Source organism: Gossypium arboreum, chromosome 12 (assembly GCF_025698485.1).
Source record: "Gossypium arboreum isolate Shixiya-1 chromosome 12, ASM2569848v2, whole genome shotgun sequence".
Lineage (NCBI taxonomy): Eukaryota > Viridiplantae > Streptophyta > Magnoliopsida > Malvales > Malvaceae > Gossypium > Gossypium arboreum.
The window spans coordinates 66949717-66962469 of NC_069081.1; the positions used below are offsets into that span (position 1 = coordinate 66949717).

At 33.6% G+C, this 12753-nt stretch overlaps 1 protein-coding gene across 1 annotated transcript; it reads left to right on the top strand.

Annotated features, from left to right (window-relative positions):
- The first annotated feature begins 428 nt into the window (after nt 1-428).
- LOC108478237 (uncharacterized) lies at nt 429-4157 on the top strand. The gene is made up of 5 exons (XM_017780672.2): nt 429-863; nt 2966-3121; nt 3225-3357; nt 3449-3488; nt 3830-4157. Exons 1-5 carry the CDS (start codon nt 606-608, stop codon nt 3915-3917), a joined length of 675 nt encoding a protein of 224 aa, XP_017636161.1. The 5' UTR covers nt 429-605; the 3' UTR covers nt 3918-4157.
- Nucleotides 4158-12753: the final 8596 nt, after the last annotated feature.

Here is a 12753-nt window from a genome sequence, read left to right on the forward strand (position 1 = left end):
GAAAATTACAAAAATATCATTTCATAATTTAAAAATTATATAATTTTAAGGTATTTTAGTATTTTATTTTAACAAAAATAACAATTAAAATATACATACGATGAAATTTAAACATATAATAATTGAATAATTAAAATTTTAAATTTATCACTCAATTAAAATTTTATTTTAATATATTTTAAATATTTTTAATATATATAATTTATTATCTCCATCACTTATTAGTTAACTCGAGATTATCTCGATATTATCTCATAATTGATGACAAAACTATCATAAATAAATATAATATATTTAATATTATTTAAGATATATTTATATATTAAATTTTTTTACACAATTTAATTTAATATTTTATTGTTATAATTAATTAATTTCAAATATGTTTTTTTAGTATAAATAAAAAATTATTTGGTTAAAATTTTCATTTTTCGTCCATTCCTATATTTCGTTTCCATTTTCACCTAATAGCAACTCCATTGCCGCTCTATTCTGTTCCGTTCCATTCATCTCATTTGCCGGCTCGGGCTCTAGTAAACTGCAATTGGACGGTTTTCATTTCTAAACCTTTTCCCCCCAAATTTCTGATACTTGTACTGGTGAAAATGGAGGCATTGGGCGGTAATGGCGCGTTTTGGGGTTGGAAACTTCCAGAGATAAGAAACACAAAGAGGCCTTTGCCGTCAAAGTCGAAATCCTCGGATTCATCCGCAGAGTCAACGGGCAGTCGAGGCTACCGTTTCCCGTTGAAGCAAGCGGTGACAGCTTCCTCACTCGCTCTCACAGGCGATACTATTGCTCAACTAAGCTCCCATTGGAGAAAACGGAAAGATTCCATTTCTGGTTCCAGTGATACAAGTAAGGTAATATTCTCAAATTTATGCTTTAGTTCTTTATTTTATATATATTTCTAAGCAATTTCTTTTTGGGGTTAGTGAGAGAGAGCTTGAAACATTTTGAATTGTTGGAATTTTTTTAGGAAGTGTAGGATGTAGTAGTCTCTAAAATTTGGGACATTATGGCTCTCGCGCATCTGCTTTTATGTGTGTGTGTGTGTGTATATATATATATATATATACACACATTTATTGATGAACTTTCCCGTTGTTTGGAGTTTGGAACCAGTAGATTTAGCATTTTATGTTATTTAGGCTTTGAGATTATTTATATTATTAGTCATCTTCTCTTAAATTCAATGTTGAGAGGTATTTCCCGAGCTCAATCAGCATCTGAATGTTGGGAAATCTCAATTTCAGTTTTATTGAAAATTCCCAATTTTTTGATGGAAAGTGTGTCAATAAAGTTACTTTAATTTCCAGCCATATTTGTGCTGACCAGTGCAGCATATCAGTTAAATGATTTGTTATGATGAGATTTAGGGAGTTACGAAGTTGGTGAGGATGTATGATGCCTCCTTGAAGTAGCCATGAGGTCTTTAGAAAGCATATAGGTTACTAAGGCTAGTTTATCATTGAGGTTGAAAATTGCTTTTAAAAAGTGTTGTGAAAAAGGATTTTTAAAAGGTGCTTTTGAAAAATTTGGTAGTGTTTACCATTGCTGTCAAAAGTGTTTTTGAGAAGATAAAATGTCAAATAATTTCCAGCCTTTTTGTTCTTTGTGATTGTATGATGCAACATTTAGTGTTATTCCTAAGGCACCCCAAGTGGTGAAGCTTGAAGATTCTTCTCTTCTTGTTGATTTATTCTTTTTTTTTTCCTCAAGAAATCAGATCAGAAAATCACCATAAACCCTAATCAGTAACTGCCTACATCACCGGAGTTAGAGAACATAGCCTAAGAAATCGCTGCATGTGGCTTGAGTTATTAGCTTAATCTTGGGGATATGGTCTTTGGGTGGATCAAATTGTTGAAAGTGGATCTATTTACCTTTACCCTCAAACAACTAGGAATATCTTTTTGGAGCCTTGGACTGTATCTTCAGCAACACCCTACAATCCCATTTTCTATTTTTTCGGGAGGAGGGGCACTGGGTGCTGAAAGGATGTGGTCATGAATGCCATTGTGGGCAAAGACATATGGGAGACGTTGGCCACAAAATGTCAGGTTCTAGATGGAAAGGAGTACAAGTAACTTTATTTTAACAGTATTCCTAATTAGGAAATTTTACTTTTGCAAGTAAAAGTCCTTAATTTTAGTTTCTTAATTTTACAAAAATAAATTCCTATCTATTTAAGAGGATGATTCGTAGTAATAAAATAAGACAAAAATCATTCTTATTACATTGGTTTAAAACTCTTTCTTCCTAACGAGTCTTAGATTAGGAGCGCCCTTCGAGGAGTTCTATCTATCTATCTATACGCATACATTGGGAAACTAGTTCCATATATCATTATTCATAGGTTCTTCACGAGGTAAGAATAGCAACAAGGGTAAGGCTTCATTAAATGAAGCAGGTTTCCTATGAATTGCCCTGTGATATGATCCATAACTTGTGAACTTAACAACTTATCATTAATAATATGTGGAACTTGTGAAAGGAGCTCCTAACCTTAGATTTGTTAGGAAGAGAGAGTCTTAAACTTTTATAATTGGATAGATTTCTATCTTATTTTATTACTATGAATCATCCTCTTAAATAGAGGTTACATAGGATTCTTGAATAATAAGACAATTAAAATTAAGGACTTTTAATCGCAATAAAAATACTAGCTGAAATAAATTCTTTTAATTAGGAATATTGGTACAATAAAATTATTTGTCTTCCCTTTCATCTTAGGCGCCTTTGACTTTTTGTTGCCTGCTGCTCCCATATGTCTTGCCTACAAAGGCATCCATAACAGATATCGGGAGTATCGGTTTCATTTACCTTGAATCATATTCTTTTATATATATTCTTAGTTTCGACAAACCTTTGGTATCTTGGTAGGATGCTTTTTATTATACTGACTTGAGTATAACAGTGTATGACTGTTATAATCTGTATTCTAACCTTATTTTCATCTTAGGATATCATGCCAAGCGTCATTTCAGATCATGATTGGCTTCGTGCCTTGAGGATGACTTCTTATGGTTTCCTTTTATATGGTCCTGGTTCATATGCTTGGTATAAATATCTGGATCACTGTTTGCCACATCAGACACCACAAAATATAATTTTGAAGGTAAAGTTGTTTCATTTTCATTCTTCCATAGTGCAATGAATTTAAGGTTGGAAAATAACTGAATAACTTAATTATAAACACTGACAATATTTACTTATTGCAGGTTTTACTAAACCAGATAGTGCTTGGTCCTTGTGTAATTGGTGTTGTCTTTGCATGGAACAATTTATGGCTAGGAAAGCTCTCAGAGCTTCCTAACAAATATCAGAAGGATGCTCTCCCAACACTGTTTTATGGTAAAATCCTCATTTGATGCAATTTGCATATTGGCTTATAAAGATGTCTAGGTTTGGTGTAATTTGATATTTGTCTTTGATTCTTATGCAGGATTTAGGTTTTGGATCCCCGTCAGCTTGTTGAATTTTTGGTAAACCAGTATATTTATGTCATCTATTTATTTCAGTTTGTCATTGAATCATGGTAGTACTTCAACATAACTCCCATGTTGAAAGTAAGGAAAAATCTTGAATACATCCATCTATTATGCTATTTCAGTTTACAATCACCCTCTTTATTTTCTCTCTCCCTTCTTTTAACCCTCAGTTTCTGATTCTCCATTTCTTCAACTTTTCTGCCTATTTCTCTGTTTCTGTCACCTACCTATGCTAAAATATCTTCTTATTAATTCCTTGTGTTTCATGTGCTTATTGGTTATTTTGACATTCCATATCTGATAATATTTCTTTGGCTCTGTTTGGTGGTTGACAGGATGGTCCCTCTTCAAGCCCGTGTAGCTTTCATGTCCGTAGGATCCATTTTTTGGAACTTTTACTTGTCGTCAACTATGAGCAAGTAGATTCAACCGCACCGCACGATTGATTGATTAATTCATGTCACATGAGCTAATGATGTATTTTTTTGTTCTTGCTCCCAGTTTTACTCCCTTTGGGCTGGCTCTATTTATGAGTTACGGTCTCTTTTGTCTGTGCGTGTACGAGTTTACGTCGGTTTTCATATATGATAAATTTGTCGTTGACCTAAAATCTGGCAGAATTCAAGCCTAAAGAAATCCAGGAATTGGATTCGCAAGTTACAATTTGTGCCATAATTTCCTCACAGTTTGAGTTGGTTCAAATATTTGCTTTGCTTGAAGTACTATCAATTTAACTACTAATATTGGATTCAAATACAATACAAAATTTTTATAGGATTTGTTTGATTTACGAAAGAGGCTTCTAAAATTATGATTTTCTTTTTTTTTTTGGGTGTTTTGGCGCTTGTTTTAGGGGGGAAAAAAGGTACTTGTTCCATAAAAAATAAACTACATGTCAATGTAAGTTTTATGTTTTCTGAAAACTTGTAAAGACAATTTTAGGAAACTAAGCCAAAGTAAAAAAGATTAATCTTTGTTAAAAAGAAATAGATCCATTTCTATGGTCATAGTAATAGATCCATTTCTATGGTCATAGTCTCCTAATTTTTTTTTTGGGATCTAATAAACTTCATTATATTAAGGCTTTATTCATGTTTTAGCTTTCAGATTACCTTAAAAATCCTATGAACCGCCACTGTTGAATATTTCAAAATTTTTAGCTTTTTCTTCTTACTGATTTCTTTTTTTCGTTATTAAAAAAAATGATTTATCATATTAAAATATCTTATATAGAGAACAGATGTCCAATTTTGATTGGGTTTTTTTTTTTAACACTGTTAAGTATGTGGACCCAAAATATTAACAGAAATAAAGTTCAGGTAGGACAAATAATTTAGGTACCTATATGAGAAAATAAGTATAATTTAGGGGTTAAAACATGAATAGAGCCTCATATCAATACTGAAAATGATCTGTTAACAGAAGGCTTGTAAGGAGTTGTGGCGGGGAGCTCACCCAATCAACTGGGCAACACCAAGTTTTTGTGTATTTACAACAAAACGAGACAGATAGAGAGACTCAAGCAAAAATCGAATATCAATCTTCACTGCTTGAGATTCCTAGTCATTAAATACACCAACTCATTATTATCTGATTCAAGAACAACTTGCTTCCACTTCCAAAGAGAGACAAGGGAAGCTCCCAATCCAATCGCCATCACTTCCCCCACCTTAGTAGATGTAGCATGGATTTAGCATTAACCCCGTCAATAACCTAACCTTGGCAGCCCCTAGAAACAGCTGTAATACCAGCTATCCCTGTCACATTCACCTAAGAAGCATCACAATTAACCTTAATATTAGAAAAAAAAAAAAAAAGGGGCTTCTTCCAACGAGAACCAAGCTCAAGAGTTCTGTTGTTAGCTAAACCTGAAACAACCTCACCCTCCATTGCATTGTCCTTCGTACATTTTTGCCATACAGATAGTGGCTCTCCTAAAATATTGTTGAAGACCAAATTGGTCTTTCATCCATTGATCTCTGGAATCACAAAAATTACAAATTCACTATTTTAATTATTTATTTCCACTACTTTAATTTTTCCTTTTCTAATGATTTTCTCAATTTATTAACTTTAGAATCGATAACTTTCAATTATAGTGTATAACCTTTACAACTCTCTATCTTTTAAATTGGTAATATAGAACCACTCCCCTCAAGGTTTTCTATCCAAAAATAATCTCACAAATAGAAAAACTAATGCAAACGATAAAAAAAACCTCTCAAATATACTGGTTTACAAAGTTTAAGTACTAAATTACATATAAACATTTGAATGAAAAATAAGAACTTTTCCCAACAAGTGTTTACAAATAGAATTTGAATAAAATGAGAATAAAGAGAATAATAAATGAATATTTAATTTTTGATACCTTGAACTTGTTTCTTGTCTTTATTGCAGTGTTGTAAGACCCTATTTATAACGCGCATTGAATTGTAGTAATTTGGGGTTGCTATAGGGAGTTTTTAACTGTTGGAAGCATTAATTATGCTTATTAAAGGCCGTGTACAACTTTTGGTATCAATACTCATAAATGAGGTATTGACACTCTTAACAAAAATAATTGTTAGAAAGGATGTTATATTGACACCATGAAGATCAATATTATTACTCTTGGGTTGGGTATTGATACCTTAAGAACAAGTATCGCTACTTTACCTTTCTAAAAAGTGTACTGGCTACTGGCTTGCCAAGGTATAGATACCTTAATAATGGTACTGACTCTTTGGGTTAGATATATCAATACCAAGTTGTTGGGTATCGATACTTCACCCCTCTCAAATGTGTTGTGCAGATTACTTGAGGGTAATATTAATGCCATATACTAAGGTATTGATATTTATCCTTAAAATTGCTTGTAAATCATTTTAGAACACTTAAAAAGGTCTTGGGATTATCTCAAAAACATTTGTTATAAGTCAACATTTTTGAAACTTGTTTTTGAGTATTTGTAACACTTGAAAATATTTGAAAGATGTTCAAATTGAATTTAACATAATTGATTAAGTGGTTGAAAGTATAAATCAATTATTAATGTTTTGTTATATCAAAAGAGTTTTGTCAATTAAAGCTAACAGTCTTCTTCTTCTTCTTTTTTATATAATAAAACCTTAAAAGAAGAATTTGTTTTAAAAATTCCTCTAAAATCAGTTATCATTTTTCAAGTGATACATCCCCTATTAAAACACACTTTGAAGAAAATTATTTTCAATACATCTTTAAAAAAATTATTTGAATTGAGTTGCATGGTAGGTGTTTTTGTAACACCTTCTGTAACACCCCTTACCCGTACCCAAGACTGGGACAAGGTACAAGGCATTACTGTACACAACCATGAACATTCTAGGAAGAACGGGTTATAAAATTTCATTCCAATTTAAAACCAATTGTACAAAATCATATTGTCCCTATTATGGGCCTACGAGGTCCAAAACATGTGTTAAAAGCGGTCCGGGACTAAACTGAGAACTTAAGAAAGTTTTAGAAATTTTCATGTTTAAGCCTCGTACGCCTGTGTGAAGGCAATGCACACTCCCGTGTGCTTGGGGCACGCCCTTGTCTTGTACCTGTATAGAATTATTTTTCATTTCGAACCTACAGCGGTTTTCACACGGCTAGGCACACGCCCGTGTCCCTTACACGGCCACAACACACCCATGTCACAGCCCGTATGAAAAAACCTGGACATTTTGTTTATGACGATATCATTCATTTAGGAGCACACGACCAAGGCGCACGCCCGTGGCCAGAGGCCATGTCCTTCACACGGCTAAGACATACGGCCATGTCTCTGCCCGTGTGTTTACTACCATGCATACTACCCTAAAATCTAGGTGTAGGGGACAGACGGCTGTAGAACACGCCCATGGAGACTAACCGTGTGTCACACACAACCTAGACACATGCCCGTGTGTCTACCCGTGTGGACCTTTTTGGAAGCTGTTTTCCAAACCTTTGGTCACCTTCAAACATCCATACACACTAATATACTTCTTGGACATTTATCATGGTATAAATGTACACTTTAAACCTTCTTGGCCAAGGTCATACATGTTACTTCATGTCCCTCTTTAACATATATAAATATTACCTCTTTGTGTTAGGGTTAACATTTCAAAAATCCCATTTTATACTTGGCCCATTTATAACCCATGCCAATTATGACATAAACCATTTCCAAATGATTTGGCCACATTACACACGTCCATTCATGGTATATCGCATCAACCATTATATGAAACATTCGAGCATAAACATGCACAATTAGTAGGTTTACAACCTACATCAATATGAGCTATATCTCATGGCCATATACAAAATGAATAAGCATATCGTTTAAGCCTTTACTTTGGCTAGCCAAATGACACATATAACAAAAATTACCAAGAATCTTATACATGCCATTATAACAAAATAAAAGTTTCTATATACCAATGCAAGACAAGTTGATAGTGTGATCGGAGCTCTAACTGTCTTCCAATCTTCACGAGTCTGTGAGCTCTGTAAGGCAAGGGAAAAGAGAGGGGGTAAGCATTAACATGCTTAGTAAGTTTTGATAACTGGAAAGTAGACTTACCGGTTGTTTAGCATACAACCATATTAGTTATTCACTCCAACAAGTATAATATAATTTCTCTATCACATACACTCGATCATCAAGTTAGTCTCATGTCAATACATTATAGCATTAATCTTAGATGAGCTCATCGATTCAAGAAATTCCATTCTCATTTCTCATTTTAACCTTGTTGAATTTCTCGAAATCTCGATGGATATCCCATCTACCGTCATTTCATGTAAGCGATCATTTTAAGTACGCAGTCCCGCGAACCTTGCTCTTATGTCAGGATTACCAGTCTAGGCTAAATCCCCTATAATTAAACTCATGGAGTAATTTCGGGATTACCAGTCCAGGCTAAATCCCCTACAACGACATTACTCTTATGAGCTCAGATCTGAATTACCAGTCCAAGTTAAATTCAAATCCTAATTGGATTACCCGTTCGGGCTAAATCTGTTTTAGCACACATATTCTTCGGGAGGCTAGATCACTTTAGGATCACCTATCTGGGCTAGATTCTTTTTACCGCCAATTCATTTCTGGAAAAATCCATCAGATATCCTTGTTATTCAACCGGGACAGTTTATCAACTTTTCATTAACACAATATTTTTCATACATTAATATACATTTTTAATGTATTTAAATAGTCTACATTCGAGTTATACAAACTTACCTGGTAATCGTTTCGGATTCGAATTTCGGTTACTTTGAAACCTTTTATTTTCCTCAGTCGACCTCCGGGATTGGTCTCTCGGGCTCTATATAAGCAACAATAAATTATTAATACCTCACATTATTCATTTTCAGCATAAAACTCAACCCCGGACAAAATGACTATTTTGCTCCTAACCTTTTACAACTTTTACAAATTAGTCCCTAAGCTCGTATAATGAAATGCATGTAATTTTCTTGGTTACCCAACCCTAGCCGAATATTTTTCATACTTATAGCAGCCAACATTTTCCTTCATTTCACATTTTTCTACCCATTTTTACGACCTTTACAAAATGGTCCTTTAAGCCATTTCCATGAAAATCTACTTAGTAAAAGTTGTTTACTATCCTTTAAGCTCTCATATTCCTCCATAAATCATCAAAACACAAACATCTCATGCATGGGTAAATTTCTAACCATGAACCCTAGCTTAAAATATGGGTAGAAATAAATAGAGCATGTTACGAGGATCTCAAGAATAAGAAGAAGATTAAAAACGGGGCTAGGGAGCACTTACTATTGAGCTTGAAAATGTTGAAACCCTAGCTATGGAGTACATACAAATTTCGGCAGCTATGGGGAAGAAGATGGCTAATTTTATCTTTCATTTTCCCTTTTTATTAATTTTATTACCAAATGACCAAAATGTCCCTCCAAACTAAACTTTCAAATTTTTCCATGCATGCCTATTTTTGTCCAAAAACTTAGAAATTGGGAAAATTGCTATTTAAGACCTCCTAATTTATAATCCAAAGCAATTTCATACAAATTGCTTCTAGAACCCAAGTTTTGTAATTTATTCAATTTGGTCCCTAATTTTCTATTGGACACCTTATACATGGAATTTCTTCATGAAACTTTAACATATGCTTATTTTCATATCTTAGGACTCATACTAATTATAAAAAAAAAATTATTTTAACATCGAATTTGTGGTCCCGAAACCACTATTCTAACTAGGCCCAATTTTAGGATGTTACACCCTCTACCCGACCCAAACTACCAGATTTGGATATTGGGTGCTACAATATTTAAACACTTAGCAATAATTTAAAATAGACATAAAATCATTCAAACACAAACTTTTTATTTATTTATTTATTTACCGTTCTTGAAACAAAAGATAAATGAAAGAGAACATTTAATAATTACATAAGATTTTCAAAAAATAGTATATAATGTTAGACTTAAAACTTTGTTAAAGACAAACTTCTTCATGGCGTAAAGTACTAAGCGCCATATTTCTAAGGTGCCCTTTGTATGCATAAAATTGCAACACAAACTGTCACCTTGGCGCATTCTTGTCTGGGTCCCTAATGGCATCAACTTTACCTTAAACCTGACTTATAAGTTCAAATGAACTTAGTGAATTTTAACCAATGTCACCTTTGAAAATTTGTTGCAGAATTTCTCGACTCGAAGATTCTGAAATTTTCTTTAATCTTTGGTTGACACTTTCCTAAACACCAGGCGCATACATATACTCTAATCACTACAGTTGACCCCATATACACATTTTACTTATTAGGCAGATTGTAGAATTTACCCCTCAACGCGGGTCTTATTTCTCACTTTCTAGAAAGGTAGAAGCTGGATACATTCCTCGAAGTGATATTCATGCAAAAGTTACTTTCAAAGGATTTTCACTCAAATAGACGCTGAATTCTTTGCCTAGGATACTATACACAGAATTATTTGTCTTTTCGGATTCTTATACAGACAAACATTGAATACGCTACATAGGCATTGTAGAATACACCACAAAAGCATTATAGAATAAGCCACATAAGCATTGCAAAATATGCCACAAAAGAATTACATAATAAGCCACATAGGCATTTCAAAATACGCCACAAAGCATTACAAAATATGCCACATAGGCATTGCAGAATACTCCATAATGGCATTAAAAAATACGCTACAAAGGCATTATAGAATATGCCACAAAAGCTTCACAAGTAGCTTGTTTAAAAAGCCTTTGTTTGGTTGCCACCAAGGACCATATGAACTGTCGTGTTTGCGATATGGATTTTCCTAAACTCATCATCACGTGAGGTTTCCCCATCATCGCCCTGGGATACTCAGAAACCTTGGTAGATAAATGCGACCCATCAGCCCTTTACAGAATATGCGATGGCTATGGTCTTTCTTTAGATTTTCCATACCAAATTTCATGTTTACTATCCCAATAGGATTCGTCAAATACCACCACGAGGTCAACCCTTATCTCACAATAATTATCCCGAAACTCCATCAAACCCCCATTTCTCTAACATTTTCAATCATGGATCATGCATATAACATAAGTACACATTCATGTAAACTTTATTTCTACCCATAATAGAATTATACCTCTTTTCATGCTTACCACACATTGACACAATCGTGCAGCACGGTATATGTTCCATGTACGAACATACAGTTGCTTCCAAGAACTACATCCACTCATGCATACAACACATCACACACTTAAACTTATGCAGATACTTTACAAGGATCAGACATATACAATTAGCAGTCAATCAAGGACTCATGCACTATTATTGGAACATCAACCATATGAAGGAACTTTCTAAAATAACTTGTAGGATTCAGGACTAAGGACTCACCTAAGAACTCACATTCACTTCAACTCAAAATTTCTATTCTAATGATCCCACCCAAACCAGCAATAGCAACTGCTTAAAAGATTATGGAACTTCCACTAAAATCCCATTTTCAAACAGTTTACTAACATATCAGATACATATGACCACCATATAGGGCCTCCTACTCACACTCTACTATTTTTACGTCTTTTAACATCTTCACTCTTTCAAAATTGCAACATGCATAACTATCAGACTTACCAGGAGGTTGAAACATCCACCCATTATCCTAAAAACCTTAGCTTCTAATTTAACGACAAAGAAGAAAATACTTAAGCTTATGAAGAAGAACCAGAGTGTTGAATGGAAGGAAGAAAAGAAAAACATCTGAATGTTGAAAAGAAAAACATCTGAATGTTCCTTCTTACCATATATATACTCAATCCCTCTTAGTGGATATTGAAAAGTGTCATATGCATACAAGAATTGTCCCTTTAATGCCTTACCAAAATTGGGAAAAGAATAAAAGAGAATCTGGTGTAGATACTATTTGACCAACCTAGTCCGTTCAGTTGACTCCCAACCAATCATGTAACACCCAGTTTTAGTGGGTTCTATGTTTTGGCGAGTAGATTGACAGTAGTCTGTGAGATGTTGTTCTATTTGCCTAATTATTATTTTGGCTTGTAGATCGAGCGTATAGTAGACGTTAGGATATTAAGTAAGGATTTACCTCAGAATGTGTGGAGTTGTAAAGAAAATTCAGATAAAGATATTGAGAGTTTTGTAAGTTGGGATTAACGCTGAAAGTATTGTTCACCAAGTTCATTGAGTTATTGTGCTAGTTATGTTATAAACTATTTGGTTAGGAATTAATGGAATAGATGAACCAAGTAAATAAATTTATAGGATTTTTTATTTATGTTCTCTCTCTACAGTTGTAAACTATTGATAAAGGCAATTTTGAAAGGTTGTGGCACAAGTCAAGTTCTGATGGGAACTTAGGTTATATTATTTTCAGGCTAGAGAAATAGGGAGTTTTCTTCCTTCTTCAAAAGTGTTGCTATATGAATCTTAAGAAACCAACAATATTTTTTTCTCTTTTAAGCTGGAGTTGAAATTTTGGATTTTATAAGTGATTACTCCATGTCAAGGTAAGTTTTCTGACTTTGCATGTTAAAGTTATGAAAGATTAAGTTTGTAAAAGTGCATGAACAATAAAATGAAGAAGTAAGACTTTGCATGAGGGTTAATGATCTGCCACAAATCGACGTAGCAAATTAGGCTTTCCCAACACACTTAAAGAGATCTTTCTCAAGAAAAATAGAGTTTTTAGCATAGTTTTTCGTTATTTTGTTATTTTAATATTTTCGGGTAATAAGTTAAAATGCATC